The sequence below is a fragment of the Haliotis cracherodii genome, unplaced genomic scaffold, assembly GCF_022045235.1.
Source record: "Haliotis cracherodii isolate W230 unplaced genomic scaffold, xgHalCrac1.p SCAF_3, whole genome shotgun sequence".
Taxonomy (NCBI): domain Eukaryota; kingdom Metazoa; phylum Mollusca; class Gastropoda; order Lepetellida; family Haliotidae; genus Haliotis; species Haliotis cracherodii.
In genome coordinates, this window is record NW_027266286.1 from 62,870,902 (window position 1) to 62,895,024 (window position 24,123).

General features: G+C 39.9%; 1 protein-coding gene across 1 annotated transcript; it reads left to right on the forward strand.

The window, feature by feature from the left end:
* The first annotated feature begins 14 nt into the window (after positions 1-14).
* On the forward strand, positions 15-24,123 carry LOC139474902 (malonyl-CoA decarboxylase, mitochondrial-like). Its single transcript, XM_071258093.1, has 10 exons — positions 15-124; positions 3,015-3,152; positions 10,686-10,829; positions 12,573-12,713; positions 14,980-15,132; positions 16,436-16,600; positions 17,013-17,160; positions 19,626-19,784; positions 21,433-21,660; positions 22,980-24,123. The coding sequence occupies exons 1-10, from the start codon at positions 89-91 to the stop codon at positions 23,195-23,197; spliced, it is 1,530 nt and encodes a 509-aa protein (XP_071114194.1). The 5' UTR covers positions 15-88; the 3' UTR covers positions 23,198-24,123.

Sequence of the window (24,123 nt, forward strand, 5' to 3'; positions counted from 1 at the left end):
CCCATCCGATTTGTAATCAGGTGCACTTCATCCGTGAAAGAAACCAAAACATATTGGCGTACATTTTGTTTAAAATCTTTAGGTAACGATGTCCCTGCTTCATTCATTAATAAAGGTCAAAAGAGTAAGTATGAAGTTTATATTTACTCAAGGATTTAAATGTCAACAAAGATCAACTTAGATCTACGAATGAAACAGAAAGCGAAAGTAGGTCAATTTATTTCAGTTCTTGGAATGACAGGGATACCGAGAAATGAGGTCAACACGCTCGGTGTTATCAGTTCCGAGAAAGTCGAGGCTTGACTCCACACGTGCATTTGTTTGACAGTCTTGTTGGATATAAAACATGTAAGATTAGGAACAGAAAACAGGTGGGTTTCAGTCGGTGTCAATGTTTCATTTGGTATTTTCTCAAATGATCTATTTTATATCTTGGTGCATACACGCACAATTCTTATTTTGAAAACCTCTTTGTTTATTTTTTTCCTGTTTGATGTTCATGCTCACAAAGAGTTAAAATTTAAGTATGTATTATGATGTATTATAGGCCTATAGCTTGAGTGTTTATTTTTTCATTCTAGTGATAGAATATTGTTTTCTTTTTGTGTTTTTTTAAAATTGTAACAGTACATTTAGCATAGTCTAATTTTAGCTTAGTCTGCCAGTGTGGAATAATGAAGTATATGCTGAAAAAATGAGGCTATAGATTCCTACGGCCTCATCTGTACCTGGGGGCACAGGTGGCCCAATCGTCTAAGGCACTGCGATTCGATGTGCAAAGTTGCGTCCCTTGGGCATGCCAGAAACCTATGATTGTGGGTTTGAATCCCGGTTCGCCCCGATTATGTTTCTAGGTTTGTCAGCACCATACCAGTGCTCGTGGGTTTCACCAAAGTGATAAATGCCAGAGACCTGCATCACTTCAGGCTTCAATATAACTGGAATACTGTTAAAAGCGGCGTTAAACCAAACTCACTCATCTGTACCCACATTGAGTAGACCTATATTAATGACTATATTCGTATTGTGCTCTTTATATTTTAAAGAATGGATAGGTTTCTTGGCAAGATAGAGCCAATGGATAAAAGCGGTATCTTTTGGGTTCATTTGTGGATGAATGTGCAAATATGGAAGAAGAAATAGGTGTTACTTTCAGTGTTTACAAACAAAATAGTGGTGCTGCCCTTCTCTATCAGCAATTGAGTTAAATTAACAATCAGGGACCTGGATACATCACTGGGAAGTTCTTAAATAATTGTAAAGATAAATAATTGTCAGGCATTCAAAAAATTTGTGATACTTTGGTGATATGAATTGTGTAATCATTTAGTGAGGACACAGCAGAGTTATTTAAAGTATCTGCTTGTACGCTACTGGCTTTGGGTCTTGTCCCCAATTTATAACATCTGGATATGGCTGAAATATGTCTGAAATGTAACTTTGTTTCATTTTGGCTGTGTGAACTATTGACTGCATTTTGTAGCATAATGACAGGCCAGGCCGACTCTAAATACCATGAATACCGATAAATGTGATATCTAATCGACGAGTAGCTTCCCTTTGATAGGGATAGAAATTCACCAAGAAAGTCTACAGCTTGAATAGTTACATCATATAGTAACATCCCCCAAATTTGTGAAATTTTACCAACCCTTAGGAAACCTTTGCATTTGTGATAATGGCTCAGGCGAGCAGGCTAGTGCTAATTTCTATATAAACATGATAAATAGAGAATCTCACCCGAGTGTCTTTTGATATCAAATATATCAACACGAGTTGATAAAAGTGGGAAAACTCCGAGGCTTGCCAAGGTTTTTTTCCACTTTTATCTACGAGTGTTGATATATTTGATATCAAAAGACACGAGGGTGAGATTTTATTTATCATCCAACATCATTCTTCCAACTTTTTCAGTTTGTAGAAAGTAATAAGCAGTGTCTTAAGTGTAAAAAGTACTAATAACAGCTTCAGTAGCAGATCCATTAGTGATGTCATTTGATTGTGACGTCATGGTAACCAATGATGTCACAATAGTCTGCAAAGCATTGTGATGCAGTTTCATTGCAGCGATATCTACAGTATAGATATCGCTTGATCTCACCCAAGCGATATCTCCTGTGGGAGCCAGTTTCGGATGATAAATATATATATTTATATGTAAATACATGTACTATACAAATTTACTGTGCTTACCATACGAGTCTTGCTGTAATAAGTGTCCCTGATCAATTTCCGTGGCAAAACTGTAATTTATCTTAAAGCCCCAAACTTAGCCCAAACATTTATGTTACTTTCAGTCCTTTATTTTCTTTTATATGTTACAATTCTTTTCACAGAAAACAGCATTGTTTATGGGGTATATAACTGCCTAGTAAATATTATCAATAAAGTTTTAGTTTCACCGACATTTGGACAAAGTTTTTGGTTTACAGTATTTCATTGTTACAAACAAATTGAAATTGCGCCACCTTTATGAAGTAGTTGAAGCATCTATATGGTAATTAAGGAAGAGAATTCATTGACGTCAGCAGAGACCATATGATGTCAGCTTCTTTATTATGAGGAACACAACATTTCGGAGTATATGCTAACTGCATAAGCGTCCAGGATTGTTTGAGAATGGTATTTATAGATCAAAATACAACAAAGGATAAAATGATTTTTTTTATCACTGTGTCTAGGCATGTAACCATGACAACAGTTATCTTCTCACACGCATGAATGCACACACTTCCATGTTCATATATACCGGGTATGTTATTGCAACAACAGCTGTGGTTTCAGTTGATTAATCATGTTTTGTAAGTGCGATGTTACAGATTGAAATGTCATTGATTGCAGATGTTACAGTTTGAAATGTCATTGACCGCAGACCAAATGCTCATGCAATAACATTTTATTTTCAACAATCTAACCATGCGGTTAGAGTCAAATTACATGGTCTGCAATTACTGACGGGAAAACAGTGACCATGGGTGTGTGTTTATATTGATTTACACTTTCTGTTTTGTCAGGTACTTCATTCTAGACTTCCATATGGTTACAAGGCACTCAAAATCCCATGGGCAACCATGGCATCCACTGCTGATCAGATCTTCGGAATTCTGGATTCAACATTTGTAGTTCAGGATACTGGCGTCCATATTCAAGAGGTATGCTTGAAAATTATTGTTTGGAAGATGGGATTTTAAGTTCTTAACAGTTCACCAGGGATTTATCTAGACCTGGTCAGAGGCCGATATTAGGGGCCAAGGCTGCAAGAAGGCAGGGGTTTACCTTGACCTGTTTAGAGGCCAGTATTCGTCCCCCAGGGTTTACCTTGACCTGTTTAGAGACCAGTATTCGACCCCCAGGGTTTACCTTGACCTGTTTAGAGGCCAGTATTCAGCCCCCAGGGTTTACCTTGACCTGTTTAGAGGCCAGTATTCGACCCCCAGGGTTTACCTTGACCTGTTTAGAGGCCAGTATTCGACCCCCAGGGTTTACCTTGACCTGTTTAGAGGCCAGTATTCAGCCCCCAGGGGTTTACCTTGACCAGTTTAGAGGCCAGTATTCGACCCCCAGGGTTTACCTTGGCCTGTTTAGAGGCTAGTATTTGTATCCCTGGGGTTTACCTTGACCAGTTTAGAGGCCAGTATTCAACCCCCAGGGTTTACCTTGACCTGTTTAGAGGCCAGCATTTGTACCCCTGGGGTTTACCTTGACCTGTTTAGAGGCCAGTATTTGTACCCCTGGGGTTTACCTTGACCTGTTAAGAGGCTAGTATTTGTACCCCTGGGGTTTACCTTGACCTGTTTAGAGGCCAGTATTTGTACCCCTGGGGTTTACCTTGACCTGTTTAGAGGCCAGTATTTGTACCCCTGCGGTTTACCTTGACCTGTTTAGAGGCTAGTATTTGTACCCCTGGGGTTTACCTTGACCTGTTTAGAGGCTAGTGTTTGTACCCCTGGGGTTTACATTGACCTGTTTAGAGGCTAGTATTTGGCCCCCAGGGGTTTACCTTGACCTGTTTAGAGGCCAGTATTTGGCCCCAAGGGTTTATCTAGACCTGCTCAGAGGCCAGGGGTTGACCTGCTCAGAAGCCAGTATTTAGCCCCCAGGGTTTACCTTGACCTGTTTAGAGGCCAGTATTGCAAATCACATGTGTTGCATATGCTCCAGTCTAAGGCAGGACCAGAGCCCTAGACATGCTCAGGTGTCAAGGTGCCGAACGCTGTCATGCTTCCTAATACTCTCGGAGGCTGCCGCTGTTAACTTCATCTGAACAGGTCCATGTGCCAGCCTATGTATGCTTGCTGGTAATGATGTCCTAGAATCATTTAGAATAAACACAACACATGTTTAAGAGTTCTCAATGAAAAAATGATTAATACCAGCTAATTTTGCAATTCATGTAAATTATGTATGCAGATTCACAACCAACTTAAATTCTGGGTAACATATTTTAACTAGGGCTGGCAAAAAAGTTTGATAATTGGAATTATCATCGATGAGAAGAATTATTAATGATTATCGATATGAAAACTGTGTCATCGCTAATAACTTACATAGACTATTGTTATGAAGTAAAGTTTAGATTTACCAAAACAGACATGTTATTTTCAATAATGTTAATTGCTGAAATGGAAAGTAACTGCTTTTGTTGTATCTCAAATGTCCACTAAATAATCCCTGAATAAATGTGCCACCGTTCACCCGTGGAGTGAAATATTTTTGCATATTTGCTCAAAGATACTTCTCCGATATTTATCGATAATTGATCGATATTTATCGATTATCGATCTCTATGATCTGTTTTGATAGCCAGCCTTAATTTTTACACAACTCTAATAGATGAATAGATGCACAAAATATTCAACACGATGAGTCATACAGCTGACATCATTACGAAATACGAAGTGAAACGGATCATTGACTCTGATATCACAGCCCATCTTCTATGGTCAGGCAGGCAGGAATTTGGAACACTGATATGACGATTTTAGAAGGAAATAGTGTTTCATTTCAATAAACAGAGTTCCAGATCATTTTTTGAGCAATCGATTATGTATTATCATTCACATTGGGTCTTGATATTTTTCTTTGGGTATTCAATATACATGTACTTGTACTCCATTGGGTCCAGTTTGAATATATTATACCAAATTATTTTGGGTGTTGACTTCTAATTTGTATCTTCCCCAAATGTCTACCATTTGGCATAATCTCACTACAGTGACATAATTTATGTAATACATGTCTGATTAACAATAAATGAGACATAGAGCCCTTTTTATGCTTTATTCACTGAGTTGATGTATGTGTGATGCTGGCATTGGATCAGTAAATAAGGCCCTCCGCCCCTACTGAAAAGCAGCCAGTCCAAGAAATAAATTAGACATAAATATATTTATTATTATTATTATCATGATTATTATAATGATGATGATGATGATGATGTCTCTTACTATTAACATAGACCCTCTTATACAAAAGTTCCACATAACTTCCATGTCTACATCACTACCAGTGATTCAAGAAGCCAGCTGTGTTTTAACTCCACGGCAGAATGATAAATAAATAAATAAATAAATAAATAAATAAATAAATAAATATTTTATATATTTTATGGTCATAAACATAGTAACGCACCCCCCCCCCCCCCAAATTGACTTAACATGGGGCATGTGACGTAGAAAACATACCTGTCTGTGATCACAATTGCCTATCACGGGCACTTGGGCAGCCAGGAGTTTGAACACTGGTAAAGGTGATTTCTTTTACAAATATTTTATGCAAATATGCAGCTTATCGGGACACAGTAAACCTACTGAGTCGGCATAGGTTAAACTAAAAACAGGTGTTTTTTGTCTTGAGGTAAAAACCACTAAATAGCCACTGCTCGTAGGCAAAAGGCAAACATGATACACAGGTAAGACCACAAGAGATCACGACCCACAAAATGTATACATGTACAAGATGGGTACAGCAATACAATTATTGTACGTGTTGTTAAAACAAAACTGTGTACATTGCACAGTTGCAGCTAATATAAGATGATCAGATTTTACAGTGGAGAAAATGAGCTTACATTGATAACATTGTATTGACAGTATCTAAATCTTTGAGATAACTGAAATAGGGACAAGAATATTTTTTTTTTCTTTTATCTGAAGCCAGGTAGGCAAGGTCTGAGTGATCAGGCTTATGACAAGATTTGAAAGTTGACATGCAGTTATGCCAGTAGCGACATTCAGTTCTAAGAAAGCCACTGAAACAACCCCTGGTTTCTAGGAAATGGTTGAAATTGGGTCAGTGAGCTCGCTGTCAGCGTCATTGATCAGGCCAGTTTGTACAAATAGATAGTCCACCCCTCATAGCCAGTTTCCCACCTGATTGTTGGTGTTCATCGCTATTTTGTATTAGTTAAATTTTGATGTAGAGGCGGTGTGTTAATTGTGTTATGCAATAGAGGTGAGGGAGTTCCCCCAACCCAACTAGCCACTGCTTGGTACGGATGTTTGGTTTCAAGTTTATTTTGTGTGTATATTTTGTTTCATTTATCCTACATTAGGTCTTTTCAGGATAGTACTTCCTAGAACCCCAAACTTGTCATGGCAATTGGGAGCTGTAGGATAGCCTTGTGGTTAAAGCATTTGCTCGTTATGACAAAGACCTGGGTGTGATTCTCCACATGGGTACAATGTCTGATGCCCATTTTTGGTGTCATCCGCCGTGATATTGCTGGAATATTGCTGAAAGCAGTGTAAAACCATACTCACTCACTCACTCACTCACCTTTTTTTCTCGGTTGAATTTTCTGTTAACTCATTAGCATTTCTTAAAAAGTCTTTAAAAAACGAAATTTTGGGAGCCATGCGTTACCGCGCGTAGTAACCGAAGTAGCGCTTTATCGAAGAGTGCAATAGCGAGCGATCACTGTACATATACACTGGCTGTCAATTATATATATACAATAATAAGTGGTGAGATTTCCACCAGACTTTTGGGCAGGTAGGAATAAATTTCCCCTATCTTGACGAAAGTCTTACCAGCAACGGGATTGTGGACAGGCAGTTATTTCGGACACAGATACAAGTGCACAGAGTCCAAGAGATTATTGTATTATTGACATACCAAAGTTTATTGCAGAACCTTTTGACAAGCGGTGCTTATGTGTCCGTATTGTTACAGGGATTGCTTCGGCATAATCATTCCTTGAACCTTTCATCTTGAATCTACAAGATCAAGAATTGACAATCTTTATAGTTTAAGATTGTGAGCATGTTGAGTTCATTCCTGAAGTGGCCCATTTCTGGTCTCCCTGCTGTGATATTGCCATCTTCCTGAGGCAAGGGAATTAACTGACTATTAAAGTCCAGTTTCCACCCTTGCCGAACTAGGCTGGAATTATGGAGTTATATTTTATGCATAGTCCAATTAAACTCGGGTAATGAAATTGGCATTTGGTTCGTAAACTGCTGTGCAGATTTTGGTCGATTGCAGGATTTGCAAAGCATGTGTACCGCCAACTCAGCGCCAACAGATTTTTTCCAAATCCTTTCATGTTTTAATCAAAGTGCTCACATCATTTGATGCACTTCGTGAAGTAAGACCCATTTTTTTCACAGTTTAGATCTTGATTATCGATCAGATTGTCTTCACCACGCCACCATTTTGTTTGAAGCAAATACAAGTGATATGAGTGGTGGAATCTGATTGGTCAGTAGGAGAGACGTAGTAGGGACATAACTTGTAATAGCCACTGGTGGTGCTATGACTGAGCCCAGAAATTCCAGCCTAGTTTGGCAAGGGTGGAAACTGGACTTTCAGTCAGTTACCTCCCTTACCTTGGCAAGATGTGATATTGCAGGAATATTGCTCAAAGCAGCTTAAAACCATATTAACTCACTCACTATTCAGAAAGTATTTGTTTTTACATGGGAATCAAGTTCAGGAACAATATGACTTTGCTACATATTGCAGCCGACCCGTGAAGATCCGGGGGAGAATAGATCTTCAGCAACCAATGCTTGCCGTAAAAGGCGCCTATGCTTGTCGTAAGTGGCGACTCACAGGATTTGGTGGTCTGGCTCGCTGATTTGGTTGATGCATGTCATTGATCCCAATTGCGTAGATCGATGCTCATGATGTCAATCACTGGATTGTCTGGTCCAGACTCGATTATTTACAGACCGCTGTCATTCAGCTGGAATATTGCAGAGTACGACACACAAACAAACATATTGCAGCCAGAAGACAGTACTATTATTAAGTATTTAGCATGCTTAGTGTAATGTTTCCATTTTCAAGACCGGTTAAATATAAATCCTGTTAAAAGTTGTTTTTCGGACAAATAGAGTATCCCAAGAATGAGATGTCCTCATACCATCATTTCTTGTTGCGTGAATTTGATGCTGCCGTTTTTGTACCTGCCGGAGATAGATAGCTGTTAGGTTTAATAAAAAACTTCTTTGCCTGATTGACAAGAATAGGTCTTCAGCAAGCCATGCTTGCCGTAAAAGGCGACTATGCTTGACGTAAAAGGCGACTAACGGGATCGGGTGGTCAGGCTCTCTGACTTGGTTGATGCACGGTCATGATGTCAATCACTGGATTGTCTGGTCCAGACTTGATTATTTACAGACCGCCGTCATATAGCTGGAATATTGCTGAGTGAGGCGTTAAACAACAAACCAACCAACCCAGAATTGATCAGAATCAAGTATTTTCCATACTTATTGATACCATTGTAAATCTTTAATTGTCAATGTACCATAACTTGGCATATGCTACAAGGTGGGTAAGACTTGCTTGCCCTTTTTGTGTCATCACTGATTTTCAGTGATCCATTCACCATGTTCACAGTATTTTCCCCATTATTCACCTTTTACATAAACATGATAAAGCCCATTGAAATCTGATTATTCTCTGCTGTTGATGTTCTATATTAAGAATATTTGTTTTGTTTTTATCATTCAAAAATTTCAAATGACAATTACACAAACCTCTTGATGGCAACATGAATATGAAATATCCTTTCTCATACTAATTTGATGCTGCCTAGCTTGGACTGTAACATTTACTGCATCCCACCTTACCAAGGTTTGTTTAATGTAATGATAATGATGATAATAATAATAATAGGGAGGATCAGTCAGTTTACTTGGGGGAGGAGTTATTGACAATCTCCTGGAAGGTCAGGCCTATACGTACTTAGGAATGCAGATTAGGGACACACTCCAGAATGCCCATATCAAGGAAAAACTTCGGGCAGAGTACAAATGTAGACTTAAAAAAAATCTGGAGTTCAGAGCTGAACGCTCGCAATAAAGTCAAAGCCACAAATACTTCTGCTGTACCTGTCTTATCATATTCTTTTGGTGTTGTTGATTGGACAAAACAAGAAATTCAGGGTATTGACACCCTCACACGAAGAATCATGTCAGACAATAGATCCCACCACCCTCGCCCTTCCCTCAATCGCTTATGTTTACCAATTTTGATGGGAGGGCATGGTTTGATTAATGTGTAGGCTCTTCATGGTAGAATTGTTTTGTGCATTTTGCACACATATATATTTGTCTGATAATCCTCTTGTGAAAACAAGGCATTCCACAGTTTTCTAAAACAAACCAAATGAACGTTAACCAAGCGAAGTGCCATATGAAGTCGTCCCAGACTCAGCTCTTCAAGTAGAGACTTTCTGGACGACCACTGCATCGTGTTTATGTGCAGTGTGTTGCAAAGTCAGCAATCCTGCAGAGTTCCTCGCTTGGATGAAGTCGACTGGCCTGAAAAGTGAAACAGAAGGCTTTCTGTTTGCTGTTCAATGCCAGTCACTTCCCACTCGAAACCATCAATGTGTTTATTTTGCTTCAAAATGTAAATAAGAAATGTAGATTATGCAATGAATTTAATGAGTGTGTCCAACACATTGTCAGTGGATGCCCAGCTTTGGCACAAACACAGTATCTTAAGTGACATGATGGTGTAGCTCAATAATTTTATTACTGTCTTCGCCATGCTTGTGGTTTTGACACAGAGTTTCATTCATGGTACGACCAGGAATATGTAGAGGGTGTCATGGAAAATGATCACTACAAAATTCTTTGGAATAGGCCCGTTTACAACCTCAGATGTATCCTGGCCAAGAAACCTGATCTTGTCTTTTTCGATAAATCCAATGAAATCATTTATATCATTGAATTTTCTGTCCCTTTTGATACTAATGTGATTGACAAGATTCAGGAAAAACATGGCAAACATGCGGCCCTCGCTTTCGAAATGTCACACCCAGTACCAAGTTGTTTGACTCCCCATTGTTCTTGGTGTCTTAGGTTTGGTACCTCCCAATCTGTTGACTGACATTGGGAGAATGCCTGGGTTTGCTACCAGGAATACAGCCCTTCTGACAATCTGGGTAATGCAGAAAGCTGCAGTGTTGGGGAGTCTTCACATTCTCCGAAAAGTTCTGGGTGGGTTTGACTAGGCAGGGTATCCTGTGAGAAGTCCTATTCGCTGTATGGGCTGCGGCCCTGAGCTCATGACGAGCCTAACCAGCCTGACTGTGCCAGGATTACCCAAACCCTTCATTATCATTTAATTGAAATATTTAATATTTTAATCTGTTAATAATAAAAATAATTATAATAATAATACATGTATTTCCATGATTATGAAATGTAACCTAATTTTGTTTTCAGGCCAAGTGTAAGTCATTTATCAGTTTCTATCGGAATCTAACTGTTCAAGGAGATAGAAGCTTGTTCCTGAGACTCATGGCTGAGCGATATGGAATCAACCACGACTATGTGATGCAGCTGTCTAGAAACCTCCCTGCAGCTCAGGTAATGTGTCAGTCTGCCATTTGACTTAGGTAAACATTGCCATTTGATACCTAGCACTTGGTCAAACTGTGCCATTTGATATCTAGTACTTGGTCAGGCAGTGCCATTTGATATCTAGTACTTGGTCAGACAGTGCCATTTGATATGTAGTACTTTGTCAGACAGTGCCATTTGATACCTAGCATTTGGGCTAACACTGCCATTTAATACCCAGTACTTGGTCAGACAGTGCCATTTGATACCTAGCAATTGCGCAAACAGTGCCATTTGATACCTAGCACTCCTTCAAACAGTGCCATTTGATACCTAGCACTTGCACAAACAGTGCCATTTGATACCTAGCATTTGCGCAAACAGTGATACTTGATACTTAGCACTTGTGCAAAGAGTGCCATTTGATACCTAGCACTTGGTCAAACAGTGTTATTTGATACCTAGCACTTGGTCAAACAGTGCCACTTGATACCTAGCACTTGCAAAAAGAATGCCATTTTATACCTAGCACTTAGTCAAACAGGGTTATTTAATACCTATAGTATCACTTGGTCAGACAGTGCCACTTGATACCAAGCACTTGGGCAAACAGTGCCACTTGATACCTAGCACTTGCGCAAAGAGTGCTACATGTATTTGATACCTAGCACTTGGACAGACAGTGCCACTTGATACCTTGCACTTGGTCAAACACTGCTATTTGAAACCTTGCACTTGCGCAAAGAGTGCCATTTGATACCTTGCGCTTGGTCAAACAGTGCCATTTGATACCTCACACTTTGTCAAACAGTGCCATCTGACCTTTTTCTTAAATATATATATCTGGCCATAAATTTCAATATGGCCACCATGGCAGCCATTTTAAAAGTCAAAATTTGCAGCATTACTTGGCTTATAATGGTGAGGATGTAGTGAGTGCTTTACTGCTTACTTTACCATTTGGTTGCCAGGTTTGGTTGAAATCTGAGTTTTATTTGTTCCATCAAACAAGAAAAAATAAGTAAATATTTTTTTGAGTTTCACAGGGCACCCTTTAGGAATTTCGGTGTGTCCCTTGTAATTTAAGAGTGCCTTTGTTTAAAATACTTTGAACCTTCTTCCAACTTGGTCATTTCACCATGATTATATAACATACAGTTATAATTTGGAAAGTTTGTCCCTTACCATTTCATTGACATTGATAAATTCCCTATTTAATCACTGGCTTCATATAACAACATATCGTTGGTGAACCAAATATGAATTTTAAGTGTGCCCTTCAGAAGATATTCCCGGCCAGGTCATACCAAAAGATGTTAAAAGATGTTACTTGTTGTTACCCTGTCTGGCGCTCAGCATTAAGGGGCTAAAACGAGGACTGGTCGACTCGGAGTCAGTATACTGTGTCTGAGTGGGGTATTCATGTTAAACTGCGGCATGGTATCTCAGTGGGCTAGCACTATAAATCGGCATCAGTCCATACTAGTACAAGCAGCCACACACACACACACGTGCATGCATGTTGCTATATAAGTGCAATAATCTTGGACACGACGTTAAACCCAATTTCACCTCACCTCACCTTCAGAAGTTATTACTCAAATGTGATATTGGCGTTAAAATACAAGAAATCTCAAAGCCAAAGCTGGCAGTTTAACAGGACATTAGTGTTAAATGCCTATAAATGCTAAAATTATTGGAAACAACATGGAAATGTATGTATATGTGGATGTGTGATTGTACAATTGACCTGTTTTGTTGTTTCGGCAGGACCGCAGTGAAGCGATGTTGTTAAAGACGGAGGAGAGGTTGCGAGGTGCTCTGATGCCGCGATATCAACAGTTGTTTGGTCAAATTGGCAAGGTCGACAGTGGGGTCAAATTTCTGGTGGACATGAGAGTGGATGTACTGGTCAGTTGCAGGATTATGTCAAGATACAAACAAAATGGCTGCCTATACAGCAATAGAAACTCACTGTTTTAGTCCACTAGTCCTTTTAATATCACACAGGAAAACCCTTTATATAAAAATAATAATAGTAACTTTCTACTAGTCTTTATGATACCTTAACTATTGGGCAGTTTGATAAGGACTATAGGACTAGTGCCAATTTCTAACGCTGCTATAAACATTGTTCTCAAACAACAAACACTTCCAGCTAATATATTTAATAAAAGATATCAAGATATTGGAATATATTATTCCTGATGATAAAAAATAGTTTCAGATACAAATTTTGCCAATCCTTGTATTAAAATCCTGTAAAGTTATATCAGTGGGTGTATCTTGACCGAATCACAGGTAGATTCCAAGAAAACGTGTGTACAGCTGAATGCTGTTTCTGGCTAAGTTTATGAGAAAATAGACAAGGTAATCTTAATCCTTGGATGTAAAACAATGCCTAGCAGAACAAAAAATACAATTTAAATGGTAATTCAACATGTCTGGTGATTTTTTTTATCTCTAATTTCAAATTTGTACTGACCAAGATTCTCATCACTCGTTCGTTTACCGGAATTCGCTGAAGGGATACGCTGTTATTTATTTCTGCAAATAATATTTGAAAGGGTTTTTTTCAAAATACTGAGTCCGCTAGAGGGGGGTGTGCATTATACTCGGGTGCAAACTATACTCAAGAAAATATGGTATGTTATCATACTCATACCTTTATATCTACATGTGGTATATTTCATGTATTTTTGGTAGAAACATTGCACCCCAACAGTAATGACAAGAGACTGATGTTAATCACCCTGTTTCCTATCGGTTCATACTGTTCAGGGGGGCACGGGTGGCCCAGTCGTCTAAGGCGCCGCGATTCGCTGTGCAGAGTTGCGTCCCTTGGGCACGCCAGAAACCTATGATTGTGGGTTCGAATCCCGGTTCACCCCAATTATGTTTCTAGGTTTGTCAGCACCATACCCATGCTCGTGGGTTTCACCGAAGTGGTAAACGTCTTAGACCTGCATCACTTCGGGCTTTAATTCCTCCCACATTAAGCAGACACGCCGTGATATAACTGGAATACTGTTAAAAGCGGCGTTAAACCCAACTCACTCACTCATACTGTTCATGTACAATGACTACCACTTCGGTTTCATCCGACACTAGACTGCCTCAATGGAAGTGAGAGCCATAGCGTCTGCGTTAGCGCTACATGGAAACTGCTCCATCCCAACGATTATGAAAAGTTGTTGCTGGAGATCAGATATGGTTTTCACTAACCATTGCCTCAGAGATCTTTCTGGAATTCACCAGTTCGGACTATTAACTATGCCTAACAGAAGATCGGCCGTTGCCCTGGTTTTACTGTGTAATGAGCATGATCGTGTACAGAGCATGAGTTGAAATGATTATGTTAAGATTACCGTATTCGACGTAATAAGCGCCCCTCTCTGATAAGTGCCCATGGCGATATTTGCTAATATATTTGCTAGTGAACAGTCCCAATTATCACCCCTTCCGATTGATCAATGTACACAAGACTTATTTATTTGTGTATAATACGCACTCGTGTGTTATATGCACCCTTAATTGTGGGCAATTAAATTCTGGAAAATATATCTGTCGTGTATGATACGCACATACTTTTCTTTTGTATCATGTCAGGCTGTCAGCATAAACTACGAAATTTACAATTTTTCAACTCTGTTTTTGTGCTCACCAAATTTATATTAAGAGCCCACTACTTCCAATTTTGAGAGCGACCCAGGCGCTTATTATGTCGAATACGGTATGTCCTTTTCTAAGTACTTGATCGTTCAAAGTAAGTGAGGAAAAGTCACTTTCCATCAACAAACTTTATAAATACCGAGGCTCTTATTAGAATATTATTTTGGTGAAAAATAAAGTTGAAAGATCGTAAATTTCGTGGTCTATTCTGACAGCCTGAAATGTTTATATATGACAGATATATTTTTCCAGAATTTAATCACCCATAATTAAGGGTGCATATAACACACGAGTGCGTATTATACAAGAATAAATAAGTCTTGTGTACATTGATCAATCGGAAGGGGTGCTAATCGGGATTGTTTGGGTGAGATGTGTTCTCTCTTCTCTGGGAACACAGTTCAGGAAGTTTCCACTACCTTTGGGAAATGATTAGAAATAAGTATGAGTCAGGAAAAGTATAAGTAATATTTTCACCCTAAAAGATGCATGTTTCGATCTTCAGAACTCCATGTCGACCTGCACCAATGAAGTAGACATGGCGTACTATCAAGCCCTCAACCTGTCCCTCAAGGAGCTGTTGGTGCTGTGGTTCTCCGTGGGGCTTCTCAGTCTCCAGCGAGTCACGTGGGAGTCTCCATGTGACATGGTCCAGAAGGTCAGTCCAGCATGCAGTGTTACTTGGATTTGTTTGTTTGTTTGTTGTTGTTTGTTAAATGCCGCACTCAGCAATATTCCAGCTATATGACGGCAGTCTGTAAATAATAAAGTCTGGACAAGACAATCCAGTGATTGATATAATGAGCATCGATCCACGCTATTGGGATCGATGACATGCATCAACGAAGTCAGCGAGTCTGTCCACCCGATCCCGTTAGTTGCCTCTTATGACAAGCATAGTCGCCTTTTACGGCAGGCATGGGTTGCTGAAGACCTAATCTACCCCGGATCTTCACGGGTCTTGTTACTTGGAATATGGTGTTACTTGGAATATAGATGAGAAGGAGTGACCTTATTGCTTCCTTGATGCATTTAATAAAGGGCTACTCACTCCACAAAACATGTGCTGCTTGAATTACAATTTTCACTGGCCAATGTTCAGTCTATGTATACTTTACATTCTCAACTCCCTGGGGAGGATTACCCTGGTCAATGGCTTAGTGTATTTTCACTTTACATTCTCAAAAGTACAACTTTATGGATATCAGCTTCTTGTTTATAGCATGTAGCTATGTTTCAACCATGCAGGGGTTGATTTAACTGCTGGCCCATCGGCCATTGGCCAGTTAATGATATGAAGGGCTTGCTGAAATGTAAAGCTGGCTAGTCAAAACCCCTTCTCCCTGTTTAATTTTTTATTTGGACACTACTCGTGAATTGTGTAATTTTGATAAGAAAATGTTTAGGGGACTGAGGTCATGTGAATGGTTAACTCAAAGAAAGATAGATCTTGATCATCTCGGTAGGATGATAACAAGCGGCCATTTTGTAATGTGTATGGCAACAACTTTCACGAAATGAGGCAAATGAAACCCAAGATTTAATCTCAGCGTGCAGGAAAAGGTGTTTTGGGGGTGAGGAGTTCTAAAATGTTTGGGATTCCGAGGTAACTCAGTCGCTACTCTACATAGTGCTTTGCAGCCTCCATCATTTAGTAGTAGAGCAGTTATTTTGGAGAAGGGCCAGTAACTTTTAAAAGGAGCAAGCCCTGCTGGCTTCATACAAATTTGTTGTTAAATCTACCCCTGCCATGTGTTGCTGCACATCAAATCAAAGTTTCACTGCATGATAAAAGGGGAGATAACTAAAAGGAATTACCTCCCCTGTTCCATAGACAATCTCCTATTCATGATTTGCTCCCAGCAGCCTATCGTTATTTTGCAAAATAGATTTGATATTATCATTATTATCATTATCATTATCATTATTATCATCATCATTTGTGGCATTTCATTCTCCAGATAACAGACTATGAGGCAGTCCACCCAGTGAGGAGCTGGACAGACGTCAAGCGGCGTGTCGGACCGTACCGACGGTGCTATGTCTTCACCCACAACAGTATGCCGAGGGAACCCGTTGTTGTACTCCATACAGCCCTTACAGACAATATTTCATCATCAATACATGTGAGGAGGGTTGATAAACAACAATATGAACAGACACTGTCTGTCCATGGGTTATGTTTCGTATCCGGCACATAATTCATAACTTTAGTATAGCAACAAGTATAAGGATAGCTAAATTAACTTTATGTTCCTCTGGATTCATATTTAACAAAAACAAATATACTTTTACACATAAACTGAAGAAACAGATTGGTAATGAGCACATGAACGTGTTAAGGCACAGTAGGATTCACAAAAAAAACCTGCTGATTTAGAATTCGAGAAGGGTATCATATGTCAATGAACGAGGAGGTGGCAAATTTTCTAATTACAACTGTTCATTATCTAGCCCACTTTCGGTGAAATGAGATTCACAAATTTCAACACCTCTGAATTTCGGAAAATAACTGAAAGTGATAAATTTATCCCTCAGTCCATCATCCAGTCCCCGGGGTTCCGAGGCAGCAGCAACCCTGAAGAGTCTAGTCCTGAGATCCTGGACCCACCCACAGAACAAGAGGTCGAGGACCCTTCCAAGATATCCACCGCTGTCTTCTACTCCATCACGTCCACACAGAAAGGTAGGAGCAACATTCAGGTTGGGTTTGACTTTGTGGGCGCCACAATTCGCTGTGTTTTGTCCCTTTGTTCCTCCAGAATTTGCAGATAATTTTAGTCCCACATTTGCACTGATAATAATCCTTGGTTTGCTTGTGCTCAGGGTTCCACCAACCTGAACCCCTAGGGATTCTGGGTAAATATAGGACCCCCGCAACCAACGTTTGTTGACTAAATGGATCAAGCGTTCAGGCTTGGAGTCTTGGTTGATTGTGTGTCATTGTATCCCAATTGTATTTGAAAGTTTCGCGCACAACATTTTGTTCACACACTAAATTTGTAGTGTAGTTGATAACTGTTTATACTGTTTCGATACTGTGGGGTAGCCTAGTGGTTTAAGCATTTCCTTTTCACGGCGAAGACCCGGGTTTCATTCCCCACATGGGTATAATGTGTGAAGCCTATTTTCTGGTGTCTCCTGCCGGGGTATTGCTGAAATATTGCTAAAAGCGGCGTAAAACCATACTCACACACTCACTCACTCACTTGACTGATATATGCAATTTACAACAGCCATGGCTTTGATGATAGTTTTCAAAAATTGCTGTTTTACTGTTGTCTCAGATTGATAAATAATCAATACTTTCACAACTTGGATGCTTATGCAGTTAATTATCTTTAGAACTTCTGTTTCACATGACTGATTGAGGGAGTTGTGTTCAATGCAGGGGTCCGGAAACCGTCATATGCGCCGGACATGTCCGATTGGGAATCTCAAATGTCTGGTTTAAAATATTGCTTACCGGACATTTAAATTTTTCTGTCCGGACATTTTAAAAAGTATTGTCCGGACATTCTTAAATTTTGACCGGACATGATCAACAGTTAGGACTAAGCAATTTCTGTCTGCAATTGTAACACAATGAAGATTATCTACACTGACAAGCTTTCTTTGTTTTGATTGCTGTAAATACATCGTACCTAGAATGATAGTCCAATCGGTCAATCACTGTAATAGGCAATAAACTGAGTTGACACTGATTAATCGAGGATTTATTACTGAGAACATCTTGTTAATTTGAGTAAAATGTGTTTACAACTGTACATAAATACCTTGCATCATCGATGTACCTCATTATCCTCACAATGCTACGATATGTAACCTCAGACAAGAAGCGAAAGCGTGACGACAGCCAGTCGACCGGATCTGCCAAACCCACAAAGTCTGAACGATCATTTTGTAAGTCGTGGCTAACGACTTTCACTTGGTTGACATACTATGAGGATTTGCAGATTTTATTGTTTTCAGTAGCTAGTCGTTTATTGAATCTTGATTGACCGCCATTTTGCTTTCTGTGACGATCGATATCAAATTTTTTTATGGTCAATAATTAAGTACAGATGAAAAAGTATTCAAATAACTATTGCTATCAACGATAGTTTAGGATTTATGATTATATTATCTGTCTTGTTTTTAAATAATCTTTAGTTTAAAAAAAAAATTTCCCGTGAGGTCACGTGATAACCAAATATTGGATAATGGTACACTTGAGCAGACTCATGAATATTAATTAGACCGTTCACAACGTTGACAGATCGTTATTATAACAGAAACAAACGTATGTTTTCCATATATATCTAAAATGATATTATTTGTTATTAATTGTCCGGTGAATAAAACAATTTAAATTGAAACAATTCATAATTCATCATATTATGAATACGTAACAACTTGTAATTTGTGTGTAAAAAGTCGTACTAAAACACGCTGTTTGAAGGGGGCGTGGCATAAATGTAAATGTCCGATTGGGATTTTAAATTTTCCGGACCCCTGGTTCGATGCTAGGTTTAGCATTATCAAGCCGTATTACAAACCACAAATAGGCTACATACATTGTACCCATCTTTGGACTTAGTTGGCGTTGAATCTGTATCTTTGGCATGACGAGCCAAACCTGAAACTCAAGCATACCCCAGTTTCGATAATAGAGGTGGTATTACTGGTATACCAGATCACCACAATTTGATGAATGCGAATCACAATACATGTGGAAAATACTAGTATATTTTGTTTTTCAAAATCATGCATATTTTCAACTTGATGGCAACGTTTATGTTAGTGACGATGGTGACAAGACAAATTGAAATTATGAAATTATGAAGTTAACAACTGATTCCTGTGATCGAAAAAGATTTTTTTTTCGCAACCAGCTTGCTGTGTATAAATGTGTCTATTATGCATGGGTTGTGAACATAGCGCCATTCAACAAAATGGTGAAACACTACAAAAATTGCAGGCTAAATCTGATATACGCCCTTTTTTAATTCAGGTTCATAACAAAGTTCAGATGAAAGAAGGTACATGATATATTGTGGTACCTATCGCAATCAGGAATCATTGTTGCAATAAATTGCAATATGAAAGTCAGGCCATTACCCATCACAGGCCCTCCATTTTGGGTTGATCAGATATATGTCTTTTTTATAGGTCTCCAGAGTGTTGATCTTGGAAACTACTTGATAAAGAGAGTTGTGAGAGAGCTGCAGGTCGAATACCCACAAATAGACAAATTTTCAAGTATGTCTCCCATACCAGGCTTCCGAGTATGGCTTATAGGGGAGATAAACAAGGCCCTACACATCAGTGGTAAGTGTGGCCTATAGGGGAGATAAACAAGGCCCTACACATCAGTGGTAAGTGTGGCTTATAGGGGAGATAAACAAGGCCCTACACATCAGTGGTAAGTGTGGCCTATAGGGGAGATAAACAAGGCCCTACACATCAGTGGTAAGTGTGGCTTATAGGGGAGATAGACAAGGCCCTACACATCAGTGGTAAGTGTGGCCTATAGGGGAGATAAACAAGGCCCTACACATCAGTGGTAAGTGTGGCCTATAGGGGAGATAGACAAGGCCCTACACATCAGTGGTAAGTGTGGCTTATAGGGGAGATAAACAAGGCCCTACACATCAGTGGTAAGTGTGGCTTATAGGGGAGATAAACAAGGCCCTACACATCAGTGGTAAGTGTGGCTTATAGGGAAGATAAACAAGGCCCTACACATCAGTGGTAAGTGTGGCTTATAGGGGAGATAAACAAGGCTCTACACATCAGTGGTAAGTGTGGCTTATAGGGGAGATAAACAAGGCCCTACACATCAGTGGTAAGTGTGGCTTATAGGGGAGATAAACAAGGCCCTACACATCAGTGGTAAGTGTGGCTTATAGGGAAGATAAACAAGGCCCTACACATCAGTGGTAAGTGTGGCTTATAGGGGAGATAAACAAGGCCCTACACATCAGTGGTAAGTGTGGCTTATAGGGAAGATAAACAAGGCCCTACACATCAGTGGTAAGTGTGGCTTATAGGGGAGATAAACAAGGCCCTACACATCAGTGGTAAGTGTGGCCTATAGGGGAGATAAACAAGGCCCTACACATCAGTGGTAAGTGTGGCTTATAGGGGAGATAAACAAGGCCCTACACATCAGTGGTAAGTGTGGCTTATAGGGGAGATAAACAAGGCCCTACACATCAGTGGTAAGTGTGGCTTATAGGGGAGATAAATAGGGCCCTACACATCAGTGGTAAGTGTGGCTTAAAGGGGAGATAAACAAGGCCCTGCACATCAGTGGTAAGTGTGTCTTATAGGGGAGATAAACAAGGCCCTACACATCAGTGGTAAGTGTAGCTTATAGGGAAGATAAACAAGGCCCTACACATCAGTGGTAAGTGTGGCTTATAGGGGAGATAAACAAGGCCCTACACATCAGTGGTAAGTGTGGCCTATAGGGGAGATAAACAAGGCCCTTCACATCAGTGGTAAGTGTGGCCTATAGGGGAGATAAACAAGGCCCTTCACATCAGTGGTAAGTGTGGCTTATAGGGGAGATAAACAAGGCCCTACACCAGTGGTAAGTGCATCAATGTGGGGATAGAATCATTGCCCCTACAGTCATATTTCCAGGAGTTTAATTGTCCCTACTGTCATGTTTCCAGAAGTTTAATTGCCCCTACTGTCATATTTCCAGGAGTTTAATTGTCCCTACTGTCATGTTTCCAGAAGTTTAATTGTCCCTACTGTCATGTTTCCAGAAGTTTAATTGTCCCTACTGTCATGTTTCCAGAAGTTTAATTGTCCCTACTGTCATGTTTCCAGAAGTTTAATTGTCCCTACTGTCATGTTTCCAGAAGTTTAATTGTCCCTACTGTCATGTTTCCTGGAGTTTAATTGTCCCTACTGTCATGTTTCTGGAGTTTGATTGCCCCTACTGTCACTCACTTTCATGTTACAGACATTGGAGAGGTGATAGAAGACAACCTCCTGACAAGGTCAGAGCTGCTACAGCTTCAACCTCATGGGAAGAATCGAAATGCTCTGGAGACATTTAAACATTGTATACAAAGTCACCAGTGGCTGAACAGTCCCGACCTTCTTGATATCATTAAGGCACCACTGATGAGACTGTGTGCTCAGTACCTTTATGTTGAGAAGAGGAGAGGATATGCACTCAATCCCGTTGGTAAGAATGGTTACTTTTTCATTTCAAACATGTATAATTCTGTTGGTGAGAATGGTTACTGGGTCACTTCAACATGAAGTACCATCTTTTAATGTCTTTTGGTCTGACGCTACCAGGGATCAAACCTCTGTTCTTCCGCTCTCCTGGCAGATGCTCTATCCACTAAATCAAGGAGGCGGTCTCTAAGTTAAAAGGGGGCTAGACTTAAGTCAGTTGGCTATCTAAGTGGAGTTGTCCCATGTTTATTTAGATAATGACCTCAGATAAGAAGGTCCTCTTTGGTCATGTGTACAAGGCAATGACTTCGAATCAGAAGGTCCTCTTTGGTCTTGTGAACAAGTCAACGACCTTGGATCAGAAGGTCCTCTTTGGTCATGTGAACAAGGCAATGACCTCGGATCAGAAGATCATATTTTGTCATGTAAACAAGGCAATGACCTCGGGTCGCAAGGTTCCCTTTGGTCATGTGAACAAGGCAACAACCTCGGGTCACAAGGTCCCCTTTGGTCATGTGAAAGTTGTGCCGAAGACCTGGGTTCGATCCCCGACATGGGTACAATGTGTGAAGCCCATTTCAAGTGACCCCTGGCGTGATATTGCTGGAATATTGCTAAAAGCGGCGTAAAACCATACTCACTCACTCATTTGAATAAGGCAATGACCTCGGATCAGAAGGTTCTCTTTAGTCATGTACACAAGGCAATGACGTCAGGCCAGAAGGTCCCCTTTGGTCATGTGAACAAGGCAATGACCTCAAATCAGGTCCTCTTTGGTCATGTGAACAAGGCAACGACCTCAGGTCAGAAGGTCTCCTTTGGTCATGTGCAAAAGGCAAAAACCTCAGGTCAGAAGGTCCCCTTTGGTCATGCGTACAAGGCAACAACCTCAGATCAGAAGGTCCACTTTGGTCATGTGCACAAGGCGACGACCTCAGATCAGAAGGTCCACTTTGGTCATGTGCACAAGGCAACAACCTCAGGTCAGAAGGTCCTCTTCCATAGTTGGAATCCCATCATTGGACTCAGCTAAGTTATTATAATGTTCATCAGTCCAGCAGTTTTATGATTTCCTTAATTATGCTTAATTATTACCTCTGTCAACATAGAGGCTGAAAAGAGGCTTCATGTCGTGTGTATACACATGGTATGGTCCAAATGTTTCACTGATGTTGTGAGCAATGTTCAGTCCCAACAATACTGGTCTCACCTTTTATAGGGTAGGAAATATTTTTTAGAAGGAAATGTAGTTTTAAAAACAAAAGATGTTTTGTTGGTGTTTATGGAAATATACTATTGAACTGCCTTCTCTATAATCCTTAGCAACATTTCACCTAAAGAATGGAGCCGTGATGTGGAGACTGAACTGGTTGGCCGATGCGTCGATGCGTGGACTCACTCAGTCATGTGGCATGATGATAAACTATCGCTACTTCCTAGACACTACAGATGAAAACAGCCAGAAATATCTCGAAAACCACACCATTGCAGCCTCACAACAGATAATAGACTTAGCTTCAGGTGTGACACCGCAAGATTAGAGTGTGACGTTTAAGGGCTGTGTAATAATGAACCTACATGTTGTGTCAAGGTGTTGTGTGTGGATGTCTGAGAGCGTACTGTTACCCATAATTCTATGTGTGAAGTCCAAGATAACTGAGTGCTTCTCATGTGATCAACGTGTGATCGGATGAGGACATTCATCACTGCCATGAACATGTAGATTGTGTCTCATTGTCATACAGACATCTGTTTTGGAGGTGTCTTAGGTTCCAAGACTAGAAGAAACTGTGACCATGGATACAGGTGAACAATTGTTTCCATGGTCAGCTGAAACACTATTTTACAAAATAGATGAGGTGGATCACAGATTATCAAAAGGGGTGCACATTACGCTCAAGTGATGAAGAGACTTGGCCAAGGGTGAAGTTAGCATGTAAGGGGTCTGAAAAAAGGAGGATGCACACCCCTGCATCCCCCAGGGTTCCACCAGTGAATAGTTCCCATTAGATTACACTAGATATCATTTCAGTATAAGTTCTCATCACTGTTTCTGAAGAATATGCTTGTTATTTAATGCTTAAATATTATTGTGCAAATTCACAGATGACCTCTTTCAAGTATGGTCATGGTGTTATTGTACATCTGGAGAGTTGGAAGAATCTATATAATTCTCAATCACATACAATTAAGAATTGCAAACTTTATCAGGTTCAGAATTTTGCGAGTGTATTCATAGTCCAATCAAAATTGAGTGACGAAATGGGTTCATAAAGAACATGGCGAATTCTGTTCGCCCCGATTATGTTTCTAGGTTTGTCAGTACCATACATGTGCTCGTGGGTTTCACTGAAGTTGTAAACGTCTGAGACCTGCATCACTTCAGTCTTTCCTCCCACATTAAGCTGACATGCCGTGATATAACTGGAATACTGTTAAAAGCGGTGTTAAACCCAACTCACTCACT